The 23,904-nt window shown below is 44.0% G+C and overlaps 1 protein-coding gene across 4 annotated transcripts in view; it reads right to left on the minus strand.

Moving 5' to 3' along the window:
* LOC124043173 (sorting nexin-13-like) overlaps nucleotides 1-23,904 on the minus strand; it is a 75,319-nt gene that overhangs the window by 23,653 nt on the left and 27,762 nt on the right. For 2 of the 4 annotated variants that reach the window (XM_046361445.1, XM_046361443.1), the window contains exons 6-21: nucleotides 18,125-18,237; nucleotides 17,883-17,987; nucleotides 15,022-15,110; nucleotides 12,672-12,755; nucleotides 11,514-11,652; nucleotides 11,014-11,102; nucleotides 10,797-10,896; nucleotides 10,258-10,448; nucleotides 8,032-8,139; nucleotides 6,552-6,684; nucleotides 4,486-4,523; nucleotides 4,120-4,189; nucleotides 3,332-3,480; nucleotides 2,576-2,683; nucleotides 2,365-2,475; nucleotides 1,711-1,872 (exon numbers count right to left, since the gene is read on the minus strand). In XM_046361445.1, coding sequence (XP_046217401.1) covers nucleotides 1,711-1,872; nucleotides 2,365-2,475; nucleotides 2,576-2,683; nucleotides 3,332-3,480; nucleotides 4,120-4,189; nucleotides 4,486-4,523; nucleotides 6,552-6,684; nucleotides 8,032-8,139; nucleotides 10,258-10,448; nucleotides 10,797-10,896; nucleotides 11,014-11,102; nucleotides 11,514-11,652; nucleotides 12,672-12,755; nucleotides 15,022-15,110; nucleotides 17,883-17,987; nucleotides 18,125-18,237 — 1,789 coding nt within the window. The remainder of the gene's footprint in view (nucleotides 1-1,710; nucleotides 1,873-2,364; nucleotides 2,476-2,575; nucleotides 2,684-3,331; nucleotides 3,481-4,119; nucleotides 4,190-4,485; nucleotides 4,524-6,551; nucleotides 6,685-8,031; nucleotides 8,140-10,257; nucleotides 10,449-10,796; nucleotides 10,897-11,013; nucleotides 11,103-11,513; nucleotides 11,653-12,671; nucleotides 12,756-15,021; nucleotides 15,111-17,882; nucleotides 17,988-18,124; nucleotides 18,238-23,904) is intronic. The other 2 variants (XM_046361444.1, XM_046361446.1) reach the window with 2 other exon arrangements.

Below are 23,904 nucleotides of genomic sequence, written 5' to 3' on the forward strand. Positions count from 1 at the left end.
TCCCTGGCGTGCTGAAGACCGGAGAGCGGTAACCATGATCCCTGGCGTGCTGAAGACCGGAGAGCGGTAACCATGTTCCCTGGCGTGCTGAAGACCGGAGAGAGGTAACCATGTTCCCTGGCGTGCTGAAGAACCATGTTCGGCGTGCTGAAGACCGGAGAGGTAACCATGTTCCTGGCGTGCTGAAGACCGGAGAGAGGTAACCATGTTCCCTGGCGTGCTGAAGACCGGAGAGAGGTAACCATGTTCCCTGAAGCGTGTTCTGAAGACCGGAGAGAGGTAACCATGTTCCCTGGCGTGCTGAAGACCGGAGAGAGGTAACCATGTTCCCTGAAGCGTGCTGAAGACCGGAGAGAGGTAACCATGTTCCCTGGCGTGCTGAAGACCGGAGAGAGGTAACCATGTTCCCTGGCGTGCTGAAGACCGGAGAGCGGTAACCATGTTCCCTGGCGTGCTGAAGACCGGAGAGAGGTAACCATGTTCCCTGGCGTGCTGAAGACCGGAGAGAGGTAACCATGTTCCCTGGCGTGCTGAAGACCGGAGAGAGGTAACCATGTTCCCTGGCGTGCTGAAGACCGGAGAGAGGTAACCATGTTCCCTGGCGTGCTGAAGACCGGAGAGAGGTAACCATGTTCCCTGGCGTGCTGAAGACAGGAGAGCGGTAACCATGTTCCCTGGCGTGCTGAACACCCTCTATTACGCAGGGCTGCTAGCGCAAATGCACATCTACTTTTTAGCAAGCGGAGCCAATGATGGAAAATGAGAGGTGCCGCCGGTAGCCTAGTGGTTAGAGTGTAGGGACGGCAGCATAGCCTAGTGGTTAGAGTGTAGGGACGGCAGCGCAGCCTAGTGGTTAGATCGTTGAACTAGTAACCGAAAGGTTGCTTGATCAAATCCCCGAGCTGACAAGGTAAAAATCTGTCATTCTGCCCCTGAACAAGGCAGTTAACCCACTGTTCCTAGGCCATCATTGTAAATAAGAATGTATTCTTAACTGACTTGCCTAGTAAAATAAAAAAAATCCCTCCACCATGACAAGGGGTCAACAGATGTGTCCAGTTCCTTCTCTTCCATATAGTGGGTCATCTAGGTGTCATCATAGACTCTCAACTTTAGTTGTTCTACAAACGTTGGGCTATAAGTTTTGATTTTTAATACATTTTAAGGCTGCATGATGCGACTCTAAATTATGATTTTTAAAAAGTTGCTTGAAAGGCATGAGCTCTGCTTTGCTTTTTTTTGTACAGGCTGTAAATACTCCATCAGTCTCTCATTCACAATTTGACAAGCATTCCCTTTGTGGCCGTAATGCACCCTAAAAGAAAAAAAATCCATGCCTGTTTTACCCTTCTCACTGAGTGCTACGTGAGTACCAGGTAGGCCTGACGGACAGCAAAAGCAAAATAGTATGTTTGATGGCATCCTCCTCTTTTTAATAGAGGCCATACGGTTTTCTCACGATGACCATCGGCAGCATCAGAGTTTTGATTAAGTTTTCGAGCATTGATGACTGGATTACCAGTGACTAAACCATCGGCAGCATCAGTGAAAAGACATTTGACTGCCTTCATGACTGCCTTCATGACTCGTGACCGCCGGTGTGGCGGTAATACGGTCACCGTAACAGCCCTAATCCCATGTTGGCCGGGTTATGGTTGTACTAAGGTCAGACTGTGGTTGTACTAAAGTTGCAGTCATCGGGGTCCTTACCTTGAACACGGCCTGTTTTATGTCCTGTCCCAGTTTCTCTGACATGCGTCCCATGTTGTCAGCTGCCTTGTTCATCCCTCCAGCCAGACTGTCTGGCAGGCCCTTCACAGCGTTGGATACGTTACGCATCGAGCTACGCAGGGGGTTCACAAACGTATCCATCTGAGGAGACACACACACTAGAGAGGTGAGTTTGTGAAGTGAGATACCGTAGATAAGCAACTGGACTATCTGCATTTGGGCAAGGTGAGTGTGTGGGTGTGTGTGTGTGTGTCTATGTGGATGTGTGTGTGTCTGTGTGTGTCTCTGTGTGTGGGTGTGTATGTCTGTGTGGGTCTCTCTGTGTGTGTGTGTGTATGTCTCTCTGTGTGTGTGTGTGTCTGTCTGTGTGTGTCTCTGTGTGGGCCTCTGTGTGTGTGTGTGTGTGTGTGTGTGTGTGTGTGTGTGTGTGTGTGTGTGTGTGTGTGTGTGTGTGTGTGTGTGTGTGTGTGTGTGTGTGTGTGTGTGTGTGTGTGTGTGTGTGTCTGTGTGTGTGTGTGTGACTCTGTGGGTGTGTGTGACTCTGTGGGTGTGTGTCTCTCCCTCTCCGTGTGTGTGTGTGTCTGTCTCTCTGTGTGTGTGTGTGTCTCTCCCTCTCCGTGTGTGTGTATGAACCTTGCGAGCGAAATCTCCCTTCCCCTTGCTGTACTGTTTATTCTCCAGGAAGTCGTAGGCGTAGTGAACCAGAGTAGGACAGGCCTTCATCATCTCTGGATTCAACAGCAGCTAACGCCCAGACAACAGAGTTATAGCAGTTATATACAGGTTATAGCCAAGCAAACGGGTGTACTTAAGGCATGACACACACCCTTCGACACACTCTTACCTGTAGGTACGAGTTCAGGTCCTTTTTCCTCCTCTCCAGGAAGTCTCTGTCCATGTTGTTGAACGTCTTCTTCCCCGGCAGCTTCAGGATCGCCGTCAAATTCTCAAACTGGAACACAACACACAGGTTCCCGAAATGGAAGTACAACACACCCATAGAGGATGGAGGGAGGCCGCATTTAGACAAAAGTTTGTTTTAGCGTGGGGCAGCGCCATTGAGGATTTCACCATTTTGGAAGTAGTCAACTGGGTGGGACTTCCTATTGGTTAAGGAAGAATCACACATCCAGGTCATCAGGAGGGATCAGCCAATGAGTTATACTTGTGAGCAAACATTCCAGAACTGCAGGTGGCAGTAGATCCCCAGCTTTGACTTTAACCCGGTTCAGACTATATACCCTCCAGCACAGTAGGTGGCAGTAGTCATCTTTTCAGTTTACAAACTGCACTTATAGAAGCAGAAGAATAAATGCACTACTTTAAAATGGAGATCGCCCTCAATGGTGCAGGCCCATGCTGGCACAGAAGATGCCGTAGATATGGAAAGATGGCATGGCTATGTACACACCTTAGTAGTCAGAAGCCCTTTTCTATAAACACACACACACACACACACACACACACACACACACACACACACACACACACACACACACACACACACACACACACACACACACACACACACACACACACACACACACACACACACACACACACACACACACACACACACGCCCAACACACTCATATTTACCTTCACCTGCTCCGTGATCCTCATGTGGAAATCGTGGAAGTCAGAGTAGCGTCGGTAGGTCTTCCAGGAGTCTTCGCTGCCGTCGTGGTTACGGCGCAACACCGTGATGGCGTAGAGGGCGTAGGTCTTGCCGTGGTCGTTACACACCCCTGTAGACATGGTGAAGGTGATGGAATAGTGATTGTGTGAAAGGAAAAGTAACAGCAACATGAGATGGTGAGATAAGTGATACAAGCTGATGGTTAACGTGAGGAGATTAAGTCAGATGTGGAAGGGCGATGCAGAGTGGAGGAGGGGGCTAGTCAGGGGAGGTGTGGCCCTAAAAATAAAAATGACCCGTCATTCGCTGTAAAATCTAGACTGCCTCCCCTGCCCAGCCCAACCAATCAAATGTCAAAAGGTGCTGGACATGTTATCATCCCTGATACTGTTGAATATTGATAACAGAACTCACTGACTGTCCTCTTGTTAGTGCAAGGGGACAAAGCCACCTCTAGGCTCCTTACAGCGGCAGGGCATTTTGACGGAGGAACGGTTTTTAAGGCTACTACAGTCAGTAGTCACACACATCTCTGAATGAAACCATATTAGTGGTCAGTAGTCACACACACATCTCTGAATGAAACCACATCAGTGGTCAGTAGTCACACATGCAAGTGAGAGAACATGGATGGCTGGTTTACTTTCAGTAACACACTAGTTTACAATAAATCCCACTACACCACAGACAATACACTGATCTGACTGGAGATTATATCACGTGTGTGTGTGTGTGTGCGTGTGTCCACCTGTATCAGAGATGAAGGCGTGTAGCTGTATATTGTCATCATGGCAGGAGTTTGAAAGGTCATCCAGAGACTGTAAACAGAGGAGAGAGAAACAACCAATCAGAACCAGAGATACTTCCAATCTTTGGACTAATGGCCAATCAACAGCAGCGATACTGCCTGCTACTGTGACCTCTGCAATAAAAATCAAACCATAATTTTTTTTTTTAAAGAGTCTACCATAAAATAATAAAAGAGTCTTAACTGGTGTTAAATGTTAAGCAGGGTCGTTAACGTCAGCAGGGGTTCAGTAAAACCTGTTGTAACAGTACTATGACTGGCTGTAGTTAATGACAACTGGTGTCTCGGGGGCTGACGAGGATTTACCAGATTAATGCTTCCTGTTGGAGAACCGTTGAACGATTCTGAAGAGGAAGAGAAGAGAGAAAAAAGAAAGGAGTTAAAGAAACCAAACAAGAATTCACTAAAATGGGACAAACACCAAATACTGCACTCAGAGCAGAATTAGGCCGATACCCGCTAATTATCAAAGAAGAAGTGATTCCCAAACCTTCCATAACAAAGCCATCACCTACAGAGAGATGAACCTGGAGAAGAGTCCCCTAAGCAAGCTGGTCCTGGGGCTCTGTTCACAAACACAAACACACCCCACAGAGCCCCAGGACAGCAACACAATTAGACCCAACCAAATCATGAGAAAACTAAAAGATAATTACTTGACACATTGGAAAGAATTAACAAAAAAAAGAGCAAACTAGAATGCTATTTGGCCCTGAACAGAGAGTACACAGTGGCAGAATACCTGACCACTGTGACTGACCCAAACTTAAAGGAAATCTTTGACTATGTACAGAGTCAGTGAGCATAGCCTTGCTATTGAGAAAGGCCGCCGTAGGCAGACATGGCTCAAGAGAAGACAGGCTATGTGCACACTGTCCACAAAATGTGGTGGTAACTGAGCTGCACTTCCTAACCTCCTGCCAAATGTATGACCATATTAGAGACACATATTTCCCTCAGACTAAACAAACCCACAAAGATTTGAAAACAACCCCAATTTTGATAAACTCCCATATCTACTGGGTGAAATACCACAGTGTGACATCACAGCAGCAAGATGTGTGACCTGTTGCCACGAGAAAACGGCAACCAGTGAAGAACAAACACCATTGTAAATACAACCCATATTTATGTTTATTTATTTTCCCTTTTGTACTTTAACTATTTGCACATCGTTACAACACTAATGTGGTGGAAAACGTTATCTTGTGAAGAGACAGCCTTGAAAATGTTCATCTTGTCTTTGTGTCATAAATAATTCCTGGTTTCTGCCTGTACTTGGTAAAGATATGAAGAGGGGGGGGGGGGGGGTCATGACCTCCTCCTTAGGACCATCTTGGCAGAACGCCCAGAATATGTTCTATAAGTAAAGATAGGAGACGCTTGCCGGAACCAACCCTGTGAACCATCACTAAGTAACGTGTCTGTAACCAGTATATAAGTGATCCACTGGGACCGGTAGGTTTGGTTCTGGCATGCGTCTCCTATGAACCATCACTAGGTAACGTGTCTGTAACCAGTATATAAGTGATCCACTGGGACCAGTAGGTTTGGTTCTGGCATGCGTCTCCTATGAACCATCACTAGGTAACGTGTCTGTAACCAGTATATAAGTGATCCACTGGGACCGGTAGGTTTGGTTCTGGCATGCGTCTCCTATGAACCATCACTAGGTAACGTGTCTGTAACCAGTATAAGTGATCCACCAGGACCGGTAGGTTTGGTTCTGGCATGCGTCTCCTATGAACCATCACTAGGTAACGTGTCTGTAACCAGTATATAAGTGATCCACCGGGACCAGTAGGTTTGGTTCTGGCATGCGTCTCCTATGAACCATCACTAGGTAACGTGTCTGTAACCAGTATATAAGTGATCCACTGGGACCGGTCGTGCTTCTGATGTACTTGGTGCATTGAGTTGGTTAGAACCTCTCAAGCGACCTGATAGTGAAGAATGATTCATTTAAGATTGACATTGAGTGTTTCATGTGTGGAATATCCACGACAGTATATAGACATATGACATTTCAAATGTCTTTCTTCTTTTGTAACTTTTGTGAGTGTAATGTTTATTGTTTATTTCACTTGCTTTGGCAATGTTAACATATGTTTCCCATACCAATGAAGTCCCTTGAATTTAATTGATATAGGACAACCGTTACTCTTCACAGTCATGGAGAATGGTGTCAATCTCAATTTCTGAGGGGGTTCATGTTTTTGTCCAATTAAGACCTAGGCAACCAGGTGAGGGAAGCTCCTAACTGATCAATGACCATAATTGATTATTCAAGTACAAGGGAGAAGTGAAGACCCACAGAAACCCCAGGGTTAAGCTATGCTAACAACGTAGACCGAGACAGAAGATGAACTCACCTCCGTCTCCGTCATCTGATCCTCTATAGGAGGGTTCTTTGAGCATGTCCAGCTCAGCTAACATCCTGATGTAGAGAGGACTCTGTCTGAACGAAGGGTAGAACCTCTCATCACGAAGCATCATGTCATACACCTGCAAGACACACACACGGGTACATACACACACGGGTACATACACACACACACACGGGTACATACACACACGGGTACATACACACACGGGTACATACACACACGGGTACATACACACACGGGTACATACACACACGGGTACATACACACACGGGTACATACACACACACACACACACACACACGGGTTACGCTACACACACACGGGTACGTACACACACACACAGAAGATGACACACACACACACGGGTACGTACACACACACACAGGGGGTTACGTACACACACACACACAGCTCACACACACACGCTGATGTACACACACACTCTGTCTGACACACACACGGGTACATACACACACGGGTACATACACACACGGGTACATACACACGGGTACGTACACACACACAGGTACGTACACACACACACACGGGTACGTACACACACACACACGGGTACGTACACACACACACACGGGTACGTACACACACACACGGGTACGTACACACACACACGGGTACGTACACACACACACACACACACACACACGGGTACATACACACACACACACACACACACGGGTACGTACACACACACGGGTACGTACACACACACACGGGTACGTACACACACACACACGGGTACGTACACACACACACACGGGTTACGTACACACACACACACGGGTACGTACACACACACACGCGGGTACGTACACACACACACGCGGGTACGTACACACACACACACGGGTACATACACACACGGGTACATACACACACGGGTACATACACACACGGGTACGTACACACACACAGGTACGTACACACACACACACGGGTACGTACACACACACACACGGGTACGTACACACACACACACACACACACGGGTACGTACACACACACACACACACACGGGTACACACACACACACACACACACACACACACACACACACACACACACACACACACACACACACACACACACACACACACACACACACACACACACACACACACACACACACACACACACAGTACACACACGGTACACACACGGTACACACACGGTACACACACACACACGGTACACACACGGTATACACACACACGGTAAACACACACACGGTACACACACACACGCTAAACACACCCACGGCACACACACACACACGGTACACACACACACGGTACACACACACACACGGGCACGTCAGAACACGTGAATACTTTATTTGTATTGACAATGAAACATTAAGTACAAAGGTCTCCAATATCTCAGAGATGCTGTTTACAGTAGCTGTTCCAGTTGATAGTAAAAACAGATCATTCAAACACAAACCCACCTTGGTCTGGATGTCGTCGAATATCTCTGGCGTGGGGTCGCTGTCCTTCTGCAGCTTCTCTCCCAGTTGGAGAACAGACGCCTCATCTACCTGCACCCTGGGGGACGCCTGGAGAGAGAGGGAGAGAGGTTATACAACTGAGAGAAAATTAAGTGTTTAAGTGACACTTGAGGATTTTGCCATTGAGTCAGATGAACTCATGGGTACCATTTTTATGTCTCTGTGTGCATTGTGAAAGAAATTAGCTCAATGGCTGGAAGTCTATGGGCATCTATGTGTATCGATGGGCATCTATGGGTATCGATGGGCATCTATGGGCATCTATGGGTATCGATGGGCATCTATGGGCATCGATGGGCATCTATGGGCATCTATGGGCATCTATGGGCATCTATGGGCATCCCATCGACTTCCAGCCATAGTCCCAGTCGGTATTCACATAATAATAAGGAGTTCCCTGGGCATCTTCTTTCCTATTGGCATCTAAAAGAGGAAAAACCCATTGATTTTTTATTATACAGAAATAACAAAACATGCCGTGTTGTTCAATATACATGAAACCAGGTCATAAATGGCAACCTACGGTTTGCAACGCTCCCACGTAGGGAAATAGAGTCTGGGAGAAGAGCCCTGTGGCTTCAGGCTACTCAGTGGGAAATGAGAAGAGCCCTGTGGCTTCAGGCTACTCAGTGGGAAATGAGAAGAGCCCTGTGGCTTCAGGCTACTCAGTGGGAAATTTTTCAGGCTTATGGGAAATGAAATAGGCTACAAAATGATGAGCCCTGTGGCTTCAGGCTACTCAGTGGGAAATGAGAAGAGCCCTGTGGCTTCAGGCTACTCAGTGGGAAATGAGAAGAGCCCTGTGGCTTCAGGCTACTCAGTGGGAAATGAGAAGAGCCCTGTGGCTTCAGGCTACTCAGTGGAAATGAGAAGAGCCCTGTGGCTTCAGGCTACTCAGTGGGAAATGAGAAGAGCCCTGTGGCTTCAGGCTACTCAGTGGGAAATGAGAAGAGCCCTGTGGCTTCAGGCTACTCAGTGGGAAATGAGAAGAGCCCTGTGGCTTCAGGCTACTCAGTGGGAAATGAGAAGAGCCCTGTGGCTTCAGGCTACTCAGTGGGAAATGAGAAGAAGAGCCCTGTGGCTTCAGGCTACTCAGTGGGAAATGAGAAGAGCCCTGTGGCTTCAGGCTACTCAGTGGGAAATGAGAAGAAGAGCCCTGTGGCTTCAGGCTACTCAGTGGGAAATGAGAAGAAGAGCCCTGTGGCTTCAGGCTACTCAGTGGGAAATGAGAAGAAGAGCCCTGTGGCTTCAGGCTACTCAGTGGGAAATGAGAAGAGCCCTGTGGCTTCAGGCTACTCAGTGGGAAATGAGAAGAGCCCTGTGGCTTCAGGCTACTCAGTGGGAAATGAGAAGAGCCCTGTGGCTTCAGGCTACTCAGTGGGAAATGAGAAGAGCCCTGTGGCTTCAGGCTACTCAGTGGGAAATGAGAAGAGCCCTGTGGCTTCAGGCTACTCAGTGGGAAATGTGGGGAACCCGGTATCCATGTCATCTACATGTAGCTATATGTTTGTGGAAAACATTTCATCACAGTTAAGACTTTTAACTTGTTTAGTACAGGGCCTTTGTAACTCCACTCATTACTTGTAGCTGTACAGTCCGTTGGTTTGTGTTGTTGTGTTCTTGGCTAGCTTAATGTTGTGGTCGGTAGCTAGCTAGGACTCACTCACTCAAGTGGCTGCTAGCATCGTCATAAAAAGGGGCATGAAGGAAGCCCTACAATAACGTTTTTCTAAGTAGTGAGAAAGCCCGGGAGCAGGAAATGTTGAAAAGTCATCTTTAGACATGCAGTACTTTTGTTAAATGTAGTTTTGTAATGGACTAAAACAAGTAGACAAAAGTTGTTGTTGTGAGCTAATGGGGTAACCTAGGTAACCACATGTTTTCCCTTCAGGCGGTCAGGGACCCAACGTTCTATCTAATACTGACTATTGCACCATTGGCCTCATTGCTAAAATCCCGAAATATCCCTTTATGTAAAAGTGTGTGTGTGTGTGAGTGAGACGGTGTGTGTGTGTGTGTGTGTGTGTGTGTGTGTGTGTGTGTGTGTGTGTGTGTGTGTGTGTGTGTGTGTGTGTGTGTGTGTGTGTGTGTGTGTGTGTGTGTGTGTGTGTGTGTGTGTGTGTGTGTGTGTGTGTGTGTGTGTGTGTGTGTGTGTGTGTGTGTTACCTTATCAGATAAGTACTGTTCATACACCCCTAGTGCTGCAGCCTTCAGCAGTCCTTTAGTGTCTCCTCCCTTCCTTCCATCCTTCTGCCATCCCTCCATCACCTCTAGTTGTTGCTGGGCTGTTACTCTGTAGCCCTCCACTGTCAGCCAGAAGAACAGCTCTGCCTGGGCCCCAGCCACCAGCATGTAGTCTATAGGAGAGGGTAGAGGTCAAAGGTTAGAGGTCAGGCTCAGCTGTTACTCTGTAGCCCTTCACTGTCAACCAGAATAACAGCTCTGCCTGGGCCCCAGCCACCAGCATGTAGTCTATAGGAGAGGGTAGAGGTCAAAGGTTAGAGGTCAGACTCAGCTGTTACTCTGTAGCCCTTCACTGTCAACCAGAATAACAGCTCTGCCTGGGCCCCAGCCACCAGCATGTAGTCTATAGGAGAGGGTAGAGGTCAGGGTCAGATGCGAGTTGTTACTTCGTAGCCATCTTGTCAGGCAAAATAACTCTACTTGCATGTCAGGAAGGAGACAGTGTTGTGTGTGGTACTAACCCATAAAGAACTGCAGGGCGATGTTGTGTACCAGAATGTGCTCCAGTGGTATGATGCACAGCTTGCCCAAGTTTGCCACTAGTTTCAGAGCATCCACCTCCTACAGTACACAGATGGAAACAGAGAGAGAAAAGGTGAGGACAAGTGAAACGGAGAGAGTACGAGACGGGGTTTAGTAGGCGTTACGGTTAAACTCGTTTTCACTCCCATGTCGTACCTTCCCAGACTGTAGCCTCTGTATCCTGGTCTCACAGACCTTCTTCACAAACATCAGACTGTTGATCTGGTTCTTTATTACATTGATATCTGGGAGCGAGAGAGAGAAAGAAATGGAGGAAGGAGGAGGATATGGAGAGGAGAGTTAAGTGAAAAATATGAATATTTTAGATTTTCAGGATTTTATGTATACTTTGTTAAGTGTAGGGTCATGCATGTCGCTCTGTGTGCGTGGCTGTGTGTGCGCGTGTCTCTGTGTGCGCGTGTCTCTGTGTGCGCGTGTCTCTGTGTGCGCGTGTCTCTGTGTGCGCGTGTCTCTGTGTGCGCGTGTCTCTGTGTGCGCGTGTCTCTGTGTGCGCGTGTCTCTGTGTGCGCGTGTCTCTGTGTGCGCGTGTCTCTGTGTGCGCGTGTCTCTGTGTGCGCGTGTCTCTGTGTGCGCGTGTCTCTGTGTGCGTGTCTCTGTGTGCGTGTCTCTGTGTGCGTGTCTCTGTGTGCGTGTACCGTCTCCTGCGGTGTCCAGTGATCGTAGGTACTGTAGTTCCTCCAGGGCCTTGTCTTTAACAGCCTCCAGTTCAGACACTCTGTCTGTCAGCTTCAAGATGTTCATAAAAGCCTCGTAGTTACAGCTCGAGTCCCGGATCTACACAGACAGGTCATAAAAGCCTCGTAGTTACAGCGAGAGTCCCGGATCTACACAGACAGGTCATAAAAGCCTCGTAGTTACAGCTAGAGTCCCGGATCCACACAGACAGGTCATAAAAGCCTCGTAGTTACAGCTAGAGTCCCGGATCTACACAGACAGGTCATAAAAGCCTCGTAGTTACAGCTAGAGTCCCGGATCTACACAGACAGGGTTCTCAATAGGTGCTCCAGCAGCTGTATTGATAACAGTTATTGACCTCTACCAACCACCCACAACTGATTGATAAACTGGTTTATAATGATCATGATTATTGGCATATTTATGACACCGTGACCACAGAACTAACATTTCTTCAAAAGAACAAGGTGCTATGCTACTAAGCACAAGGTGCTATGCTACTAAGCACAAGGTGCTACTAAGCACAAAGTGCTACTAAGCAACGATGTGTGTCATATGAAGCGTTGCAGCTTGCTCTGTAATACGAGTAGTACATTGATTCCAATAACAATTTTCTTGTATTAATTGATGACTATTGAAAAATATAAAACATGAATATTGAAAACACAACTTTTTATTTGCGTTTATTTACGTGTTCCAATAATTAGTTGAACACAGTAGAATCTAAAGTCAAGGTCTGGAAAGGTGGCGGTGCATAACGATGAAACATTATGGAGTCTTAAAGAAGGCCTTGGTAACTAAATCTCTTTTTCTACTGTGTTATTGACTTGTTAATGGTTTACTCCATGTGTAACTCTGTGTTGTCTGTTCACACTGCTATGCTTTATCTTGGCCAGGTCGCAGTTGTAAATGAGAACTTGTTCTCAACTAGCCTACCTGGTTAAATAAAGGTGAAATATATATATATTTTTTTAAAGGAAACAATGTCATATGACAATTCATTATTTGTCAATAAGACTTTTGGATACAAATGTCAACAATCCTTTCTCCGAAGGACCAGTCTATGGATAAAATCTGGTGAAAATCCCACAAATCCTGATATTACTACTGATACTGACCATCCAGATAACAAACTGGTTGATGTAATCAGGATCACTCAGCTGGTTGACCAGGGGAAGGAGAACGCCTCGCGCCAGAATCTCCTGGAACATGGACACAATCACATGACATCACCATCAGAATCTCCTGGAACATGGACACAATCACGTGACATCACCATCAGAATCTCCTGGAACATGGACACAATCGCGTGACATCACCATCAGAATCTCCTGGAACATGGACACAATCACGTGACATCACCATCAGAATCTCCTAGAACATGGACACAATCACGTGACATCACCATCAGAATCTCCTGGAACATGGACACAATCACGTGACATCACCATCAGAATCTCCTGGAACATGGACACAATCACGTGACATCACCATCAGAATCTCCTGGAACATGGACACAATCACGTGACATCACCATCAGAATCTCCTGGAACATGGACACAATCACATGACATCACCATCCGAATCTCCTGGAACATGGACACAATCACGTGACATCACCATCAGAATCTCCTGGAACATGGACACAATCACGTGACATCACCATCAGAATCTCCTGGAACATGGACACAATCACGTGACATCACCATCAGAATCTCCTGGAACATGGACACAATCACGTGACATCACCATCAGAATCTCCTAGAACATGGACACAATCACATGACATCACCATCAGAATCTCCTGGAACATGGACACAATCACGTGACATCATCAGAATCTCCTGGAACATATCACAATCACAATCACCAAAGCGACTTACAGTCATGTGTGCATACATTCTACGTATGGGTGGTCCCGGGGATCGAACCCACTACCCTGGCGTTACAAGCGCCATGCTCTACCAACTGAGCTACAGAAGGACCATCACATGACATCACCATCAGAATCTCCTGGAACATGGACACAATCACGTGACATCACCATCAGAATATCCTGGAACATGGACACAATCACGTGACATCACCATCAGAATCTCCTGGAACATGGACACAATCACGTGACATCACCATCAGAATCTCCTGGAACATGGACACAATCACGTGACATCACCATCAGAACTGTATGGGTCCATAAACAAAAAAGAAACCACACACCCAGAGGCATCATTTCTGGTGGGCGGAGACTAACGTGGTGAGGCTTAAAACTGTTCTCTCTCACTTCTACCAACATGGCTCCTGCTGCACTAGGGGCGCTAAAACCCTAGACCACTTTTATTCTTCCCACAGAAATGTATACAATGTATACACCCTTCCTTCAGCTAGTCAGACCATGACTCCATCTTCCTGCTTACAAAAAAAATGGCACTCAAACAGGAAGTACCAGTGAAGAGCTCAATACGAAGTGGTCAGATGAAGCAGATGTGAGGCTACAAGACAACAGCCTCTCCCTCAACGTCAATAAGTCCAAGGATCTGATCGTGGACTACAGCAGAAAGAGAGGAGAGCACGCCCCCATCCACATAGACGGGGCTGTTGTGGAGCGGGTCGAGAGCCTTAAGTTCCTTGGCTTCCATATTACTAAGGACTTAGTGAGTGTGTGTGTGTGTGTGTGTGTAAGTGTGTGTGTGTGTGTGTGTGATTGTGTGTAAGTGTGTGTGTGTTTGTGTGTGTGATTGTGTGTGTGTGTGTGTGTGTGATTGTGTGTAAGTGTGTGTGATTGTGTGAGTGATTGTGTGTATGTGTATGTGTGTATATGAGTGATTGTGTGTAAGTGTGTGTGTGTGATTGTGTGTATGTGTATGTGTGTGTGTGAGTGATTGTGTGTATGTGTATGTGTGTGAGTGATTGTGTGTATGTTGTGTGTGTGAGTGATTGTGTGTATGTGTATGTGTGAGTGATTGTGTGTATGTGTATGTGTGAGTGATTGTGTGTATGTGTATGTGTGAGTGATTGTGTGTATGTGTATGTGTATGTGTGAGTGATTGTGTGTATGTGTATGTGTATGTGTGAGTGATTGTGTGTATGTGTATGTGTATGTGTGAGTGATTGTGTGTATGTGTATGTGTATGTGTGAGTGATTGTGTGTATGTGTATGTGTGAGTGATTGTGTGTATGTGTATGTGTATGTGTGAGTGATTGTGTGTATGTGTATGTGTATGTGTGAGTGATTGTGTGTATGTGTATGTGTATGTGTGAGTGATTGTGTGTATGTGTATGTGTATGTGTGAGTGATTGTGTGTATGTGTATGTGTATGTGTGAGTGATTGTGTGTATGTGTATGTGTATGTGTGAGTGATTGTGTGTATGTGTATGTGTGAGTGATTGTGTGTATGTGTATGTGTGAGTGATTGTGTGTATGTGTATGTGTGAGTGATTGTGTGTATGTGTGTGATGTGTGTGTCTCACCCTGAGGAAGTATCTCATGTTCTTGTTGTGGAAGTCTCCAGGAGGTAGTAACAGGTAGAGCAGCACCTCACACAGATCCCTCAGGAACCCTGAGACACAGACAGAGAGACAGACACACAGAGACAGACACACACAGAGACAGACACACACAGAGACAGACACACACAGAGACAGACACACACACAGAGACACACAGAGACACACAGAGACAGACACAGACACACAGAGACAGACACAGACACCGAGACAGACACCGAGACAGACACCGAGACAGACACAGAGACAGACACAGAGACAGACACAGAGACAGACACAGAGACAGACACAGAGACAGACACAGAGACAGACACAGAGACAGACACAGAGACAGACACAGAGACAGACACAGAGACAGACACAGAGACAGACACACAGAGACAGACACACAGAGACAGACACCGAGACAGACACCGAGACAGACACCGAGACAGACACCGAGACAGACACCGAGACAGACACCGAGACAGACACCGAGACAGACACCGAGACAGACACCGAGACAGACAGACACCGAGACAGACACCGAGACAGACACCGAGACAGACACCGAGACAGACACCGAGACAGACACCGAGACAGACACCGAGACAGACACCGAGACAGACACCGAGACAGACACCGAGACAGACACCGAGACAGACACCGAGACAGACACCGAGACAGACACCGAGACAGACACCGAGACAGACACCGAGACAGACACCGAGACAGACACCGAGACAGACACCGAGACAGACACCGAGACAGACACCGAGACAGACACCGAGACAGACACCGAGACAGACACAGAGACAGACACAGAGACAGACACAGAGACAGACACAGAGACAGACACACAGAGACAGACACACAGAGACAGAAACACAGAGACAGACACACACAGAGACAGACACACACAGAGACAGACACACACAGAGACAGACACACACAGAGACAGACACACACAGAGACAGACACAGAGACAGACACACAGAGACAGACACACAGAGACAGACACACAGAGACAGACACACAGAGACAGACACACAGAGACAGACACACAGAGACAGACACACAGAGACAGAAACACAGAGACAGAAACAGACACAGAGACAGACACACAGAGACAGACACACAGAGACAGACACACAGAGACAGACACACAGAGACAGACACAGGCACACAGAGAAGTCAGTATCTGAATGTGAACCTTACGATAAACCCACACAGAGGTAAAAACCTGAAACTGACACACAGCAACATGTTTTAGTAGAGGTGCTGACTAGCGGAGAGAAAACTGGAGAAGTTACACACTTTATATATGCTCCCAACAATTAAAATGGGGTAAACATCATAACTAACGTTTTGGTTGACCCTGAAGAAGGCACCGCGATGCCAATGGTTGGTTATGAGGTTTACCCCCATTGTCTTTCGTCCGATGGTGTCATTCTAACTGAACAAGCGTCTCCAGGAGCCATCTGTCTAGCAAATTGTGGAACTCATACCTAAAAAAAATAAAAATGTTGGTAATCTGCCTAACACTAGTTCGCAGGACTACCATAACTATGGAACACCGGCAGACTGACCCACTGGCTAGGGGCTGCTACGGCAAACCATGTTATATCAGACTGACCCACTGGCTAGGGGCTGCTACGGCAAACCATGTTATATCAGACTGACCCACTGGCTAGGGGCTGCTACGGCAAACCATGTTATATCAGACTGACCCACTGGCTAGGGGCTGCTACGGCAAACCATGTTATATCAGACTGACCTACTGGCTAGGGGGGCTTCTAAACCATGTTATATCAGACTGACCTACTGGCTAGGGGGGCTTCTAAACCATGTTCGGTCAGACTGACCTACTGGCTAGGGGGCAGCTAAACCATGTTCGGTCAGACTGACCTACTGGCCAGGGGGCTGCTAAACCATGTTATATCAGACTGACCTACTGGCTAGGGGGCTTCTAAACCATGTTCGATCAGTAGAGCAAACTTGTTCCCAGTTAGCAGCCCAGAGTTTGTCTGAATAGACATTACTGCAGCTAGTCTGCCAGCTTGCTGATGATGGAGTAATGCACCAAAGTTATAGAGTTGTCCTCAGAAATCGGTATGTATCTGACTCTGATAGCTGGCACTGGTGACTCGCTACGTTGTAACATTTGGCCAACGCGAGGTCGCAGCTAGCATAGTCAGCTGCTGCGGAACTCGGTGCACTAAACAGGGCAGAACAGCAACTGTCTTATCATAGAAACATGAATTGTGCTGTAGCTAGAATCATACTACACTAGCTAGCTACCTTGAGGGAGTATTTATTCAGCATGGAGTGTGTGAACTGGTGTTTGGTTAGCATCGCTTTTGTTTCGTACGGAGACTGGCTCAGCTAACAAGAAAAATAGCTAGCTAGCCAATTGGTGCACATTTCAAAATACGAATAAACATAATACTGATTCTACAACCACAATACTGCCTAGATAGATGTAGAATTAGGTAGTTAAGAGTTCAAGAAAATGTCAAAATTAGCTACCGTTTATAGCTTTTGGTAAGATTAACTCTGACTCACCTTGGTAACATTTTCGCAATTTATGACAGCGTAGTGCAGCCAAACTAGTTTTTTAATCTATCCCATGAGTGTTTGCAAGTTATCAGCCAGATCACAGCACGACGCCGTCTGCAATCTGACGTAAGACAATGAGGTTTACCGATTAAATTACTGGCGAATATATAGTGTTAAACTTTTTCTTTCTATTTAAAAACACACGCTGGAGGCTCAAAGGAGTTCCAAATGCCTTGACGAGGTGCAACGTGTGAACCTCCCTCGTTCTTCCGGGTGTGTGTGTGTACCTTCTTCATCCTTCAGGGAGGTGCAGACCACGTCTCTACAGATGTTCCTCTCCATCTCCACCTCCGCCTCAAAGAATGACTCCACCATCTCCTCCGACAAGTCCCCTAGAAACACACCACATCATCATCATCATCCTCATCATCACAATCGTAAACATCACCATATTCACAATCATCCACGACATCTTCGTAATAACCATCATCAGGTCTGAGAGAGAAAGCGAGTGTGTGTGTGTCCTTACTCTGTTTACTGTCCTCCAGTCTGTCTTGGGCCTTTCTGAAGACTCGAAGGTGAGTAGCAAAGTCATCCACCAGTCTGGTGGTCAAATAAGGCTGCCAGTCCACCTCTTTAGACCTGTATAACAGTGTGGTGGTCAAATAAGGCTGCCAGTCCACCTCTTTAGACCTGTATAACAGTGTGGTGGTCAAATAAGGCTGCCAGTCCACCTCTTTAGACCTGTATAACAGTGTGGTGGTCAAATAAGGCTGCCAGTCCACCTCTTTAGACCTGTATAACAGTGTGGTGGTCAAATAAGGCTGCCAGTCCACCTCTTTAGACCTGTATAACAGTGTGGTGGTCAAATAAGGCTGCCAGTCCACCTCTTTAGACCTGTATAACAGTGTGGTGGTCAAATAAGGCTGCCAGTCCACCTCTTTAGACCTGTATAACAGTGTGGTGGTCAAATAAGGCTGCCAGTCCACCTCTTTAGACCTGTATAACAGTGTGGTGGTCAAATAAGGCTGCCAGTCCACCTCTTTAGACCTGTATAACAGTGTGGTGGTCAAATAAGGCTGCCAGTCCACCTCTTTAGACCTGTATAACAGTGTGGTGGTCAAATAAGGCTGCCAGTCCACCTCTTTAGACCTGTATAACAGTGTGGTGGTCAAATAAGGCTGCCAGTCCACCTCTTTAGACCTGTATAACAGTGTGGTGGTCAAATAAGGCTGCCAGTCCACCTCTTTAGACCTGTATAACAGTGTGGTGGTCAAATAAGGCTGCCAGTCCACCTCTTTAGACCTGTATAACAGTGTGGTGGTCAAATAAGGCTGCCAGTCCACCTCTTTAGACCTGTATAACAGTGTGGTGGTCAAATAAGGCTGCCAGTCCACCTCTTTAGACCTGTATAACAGTGTGGTGGTCAAATAAGGCTGCCAGTCCACCTCTTTAGACCTGTATAACAGTGTGGTGGTCAAATAAGGCTGCCAGTCCACCTCTTTAGACCTGTATAACAGTGTGGTGGTCAAATAAGGCTGCCAGTCCACCTCTTTAGACCTGTATAACAGTGTGGTGGTCAAATAAGGCTGCCAGTCCACCTCTTTAGATCTGTATAACAGTGTGGTGGTCAAATAAGGCTGCCAGTCCACCTCTTTAGACCTGTATAACAGTGTGGTGGTCAAATAAGGCTGCCAGTCCACCTCTTTAGACCTGTATAACAGTGTGGTGGTCAAATAAGGCTGCCAGTCCACCTCTTTAGACCTGTATAACAGTGTGGTGGTCAAATAAGGCTGCCAGTCCACCTCTTTAGACCTGTATAACAGTGTGGTGGTCAAATAAGGCTGCCAGTCCACCTCTTTAGACCTGTATAACAGTGTGGTGGTCAAATAAGGCTGCCAGTCCACCTCTTTAGACCTGTATAACAGTGTGGTGGTCAAATAAGGCTGCCAGTCCACCTCTTTAGACCTGTATAACAGTGTGGTGGTCAAATAAGGCTGCCAGTCCACCTCTTTAGACCTGTATAACAGTGTGGTGGTCAAATAAGGCTGCCAGTCCACCTCTTTAGACCTGTATAACAGTGTGGTGGTCAAATAAGGCTGCCAGTCCACCTCTTTAGACCTGTATAACAGTGTGGTGGTCAAATAAGGCTGCCAGTCCACCTCTTTAGACCTGTATAACAGTGTGGTGGTCAAATAAGGCTGCCAGTCCACCTCTTTAGACCTGTATAACAGTGTGGTGGTCAAATAAGGCTGCCAGTCCACCTCTTTAGACCTGTATAACAGTGTGGTGGTCAAATAAGGCTGCCAGTCCACCTCTTTAGACCTGTAGAGTAGTAATAGAATACATAAAGTAGTAGACTACTTAATGCAGTAGAGTAGTAATAGAATACATAAAGTAGTAGACTACTTAATGCAGTAGAGTAGTAATAGAATACATAAAGTAGTAGACTACTTAATGCAGTAGAGTAGTAATAGAATACATAAAGTAGTAGACTACTTAATGCAGTAGAGTAGTAATAGAATACATAAAGTAGTAGACTACTTAATGCAGTAGAGTAGTAATAGAATACATAAAGCAGTAGACTACTTAATGCAGTAGAGTAGTAATAGAATACATAAAGCAGTAGACTAGTTAAAGCCGTCCTTGAGTATTAGACTACTAATGCAGTAGAGTATTAATAGACTAGTTAGAGTAGTAATAGACTAGTTATAAAGCAGTAGACTAGTTAGAGTAGTAATAGACAAGTTAGAGTAGTAATAGACAAGTTAGAGTAGTAATAGACAAGTTATAGAGTAGTAATAGACTAGTTTTAAAGCAGTAATAGACTAGTTTTAAAGCAGTAATAGACTAGTTTTAAAGCAGTAATAGACTAGTTTTAAAGCAGTAATAGACTAGTTTTAAAGCAGTAATAGACTAGTTTTAAAGCAGTAATAGACTAGTTTTAAAGCAGTAATAGACTAGTTTTAAAGCAGTAATAGACTAATTATAGAGCAGTAATAGACTAGTTATAGAGTAGTAATAGAGTAGTTAAAGCCATACTTGAGTATTAGACTACTTATGCAGTAGAGTAGCAATAGACTACTTATAAAGCAGTAATAGACTAGTTAGAGTAGTACAACGAGTTAGAGTAGTAAGACCAGTTAAAGCCGTAATTGAGTAGTAGAGTAGTTATAGAGCAGTAATAGACTATTTCTTTTTTAATATTTATTTAACTAGGCAAGTCAGTTAAGAACTATTTTCTATAACGGCCTTGGAACAGTGGGTTAACTGCCTTGTTCAGGGGCAGAACGACAGGTTTGTACCTTGTCAGCTCGGGGATTCGAACTTGCAACCTTTCGGTTACTAGTCCACGCTCTAACCACTAGGCTACCTGCCGCCACAGTAATAGCTGTAATTGAGTAGTATACTTATAATGCAGCAGAGTGGTAATAGACTAGTTATAATGGTAATAGACTAGTTATAATGGTAATAGACTAGTTATAATGGTAATAGACTAGTTATAATGGTAATAGACTAGTTATAATGGTAATAGACTAGTTATAATGGTAATAGACTAGTTATAATGGTAATAGACTAGTTATAATGCAGCATAATGGTAATAGACTAGTTATAATGCAGCAGAGTGGTAATAGACTAGTTATAATGGTAATAGACTAGTTATAATGGTAATAGACTAGTTATAATGGTAATAGACTAGTTATAATGGTAATAGACTAGTTATAATGGTAATAGACTAGTTATAATGGTAATAGACTAGTTATAATGGTAATAGACTAGTTATAATGGTAATAGACTAGTTATAATGGTAATAGACTAGTTATAATGGTAATAGACTAGTTATAATGGTAATAGACTAGTTATAATGGTAATAGACTAGTTATAATGGTAATAGACTAGTTATAATGCAGCAGAGTGGTAATAGACTAGTTATAATAGTAATAGACTAGTTATAATGGTAATAGACTAGTTATAATGGTAATAGACTAGTTATAATGGTAATAGACTAGTTATAATGCAGTAGAGTGGTAATAGACTAGTTATAATAGTAAGACTAGTTATAATGGTAAGACTAGTTATAATGGTAATAGACTAGTTATAATGGTAATAGACTAGTTATAATGGTAATAGACTAGTTATAATGGTAATAGACTAGTTATAATGGTAATAGACTAGTTATAATGCAGCATAATGGTAATAGACTAGTTATAATGCAGCAGAGTGGTAATAGACTAGTTATAATGGTAATAGACTAGTTATAATGGTAATAGACTAGTTATAATGGTAATAGACTAGTTATAATGGTAATAGACTAGTTATAATGGTAATAGACTAGTTATAATGGTAATAGACTAGTTATAATGCAGCAGAGTGGTAATAGACTAGTTATAATAGTAATAGACTAGTTATAATGGTAATAGACTAGTTATAATGGTAATAGACTAGTTATAATGGTAATAGACTAGTTATAATGCAGTAGAGTGGTAATAGACTAGTTATAATAGTAAGACTAGTTATAATGGTAAGACTAGTTATAATGGTAATAGACTAGTTATAATGGTAATAGACTAGTTATAATGGTAATAGACTAGTTATAATGGTAATAGACTAGTTATAATGGTAATAGACTAGTTATAATGGTAATAGACTAGTTATAATGCAGTAGAGTGGTAATAGACTACATAAAGCCCTAATAGCCTAGTTAAAGAAATAGACTAGTTATAATGGTAATAGACTAGTTATAATGGTAATAGACTAGTTATAATGGTAATAGACTAGTTATAATGCAGTAGAGTGGTAATAGACTACATAAAGCCGTAATAGCCTAGTTAAACTAGTTAGAATGGTAATAGACTAGTTATAATGGTAATAGACTAGTTATAATGGTAATAGACTAGTTATAATGCAGCAGAGTGGTAATAGACTACATAAAGCCCTAATAGCCTAGTTAAAGAAATAGACTAGTTATAATGGTAATAGACTAGTTATAATGGTAATAGACTAGTTATAATGCAGTAGAGTGGTAATAGACTACATAAAGCCCTAATAGCCTAGTTAAAGAAATAGACTAGTTATAATGGTAATAGACTAGTTATAATGCAGTAGAGTGGTAATAGACTACATAAAGCCCTAATAGCCTAGTTAAAGAAATAGACTAGTTATAATGGTAATAGACTAGTTATAATGGTAATAGACTAGTTATAATGGTAATAGACTAGTTATAATGCAGTAGAGTGGTAATAGACTACATAAAGCCCTAATAGCCTAGTTAAAGAAATAGACTAGTTATAATGGTAATAGACTAGTTATAATGGTAATAGACTAGTTATAATGGTAATAGACTAGTTATAATGGTAATAGACTAGTTATAATGGTAATAGACTAGTTATAATGCAGTAGAGTGGTAATAGACTACATAAAGCCCTAATAGCCTAGTTAAAGAAATAGACTAGTTATAATGGTAATAGACTAGTTATAATGGTAATAGACTAGTTATAATGGTAATAGACTAGTTATAATGCAGTAGAGTGGTAATAGACTACATAAAGCCCTAATAGCCTAGTTAAAGAAATAGACTAGTTATAATGGTAATAGACTAGTTATAATGGTAATAGACTAGTTATAATGCAGTAGAGTGGTAATAGACTACATAAAGCCCTAATAGCCTAGTTAAAGAAATAGACTAGTTATAATGGTAATAGACTAGTTATAATGGTAATAGACTAGTTATAATGGTAATAGACTAGTTATAATGCAGTAGAGTGGTAATAGACTACATAAAGCCGTAATAGCCTAGTTAAACTAGTTAGAATGGTAATAGACTAGTTATAATGGTAATAGACTAGTTATAATGGTAATAGACTAGTTATAATGCAGTAGAGTGGTAATAGACTACATAAAGCCGTAATAGCCTAGTTAAACTAGTTAGAATAGTAATAGACTAGTTATAATGGTAATAGACTAGTTATAATGGTAATAGACTACATAAAGTCCTAATAGCCTAGTTAAAGAAATAGACTAGTTATAATGGTAATAGACTAGTTATAATGGTAATAGACTAGTTATAATGGTAATAGACTAGTTATAATGCAGTAGAGTGGTAATAGACTACATAAAGCCCTAATAGCCTAGTTAAAGAAATAGACTAGTTATAATGGTAATAGACTAGTTATAATGGTAATAGACTAGTTATAATGGTAATAGACTAGTTATAATGCAGTAGAGTGGTAATAGACTACATAAAGCCCTAATAGCCTAGTTAAAGAAATAGACTAGTTATAATGGTAATAGACTAGTTATAATGGTAAT

This window comes from Oncorhynchus gorbuscha, linkage group LG09 (genome assembly GCF_021184085.1).
Source record: "Oncorhynchus gorbuscha isolate QuinsamMale2020 ecotype Even-year linkage group LG09, OgorEven_v1.0, whole genome shotgun sequence".
Classification (NCBI taxonomy): Eukaryota; Metazoa; Chordata; class Actinopteri; order Salmoniformes; family Salmonidae; genus Oncorhynchus; species Oncorhynchus gorbuscha.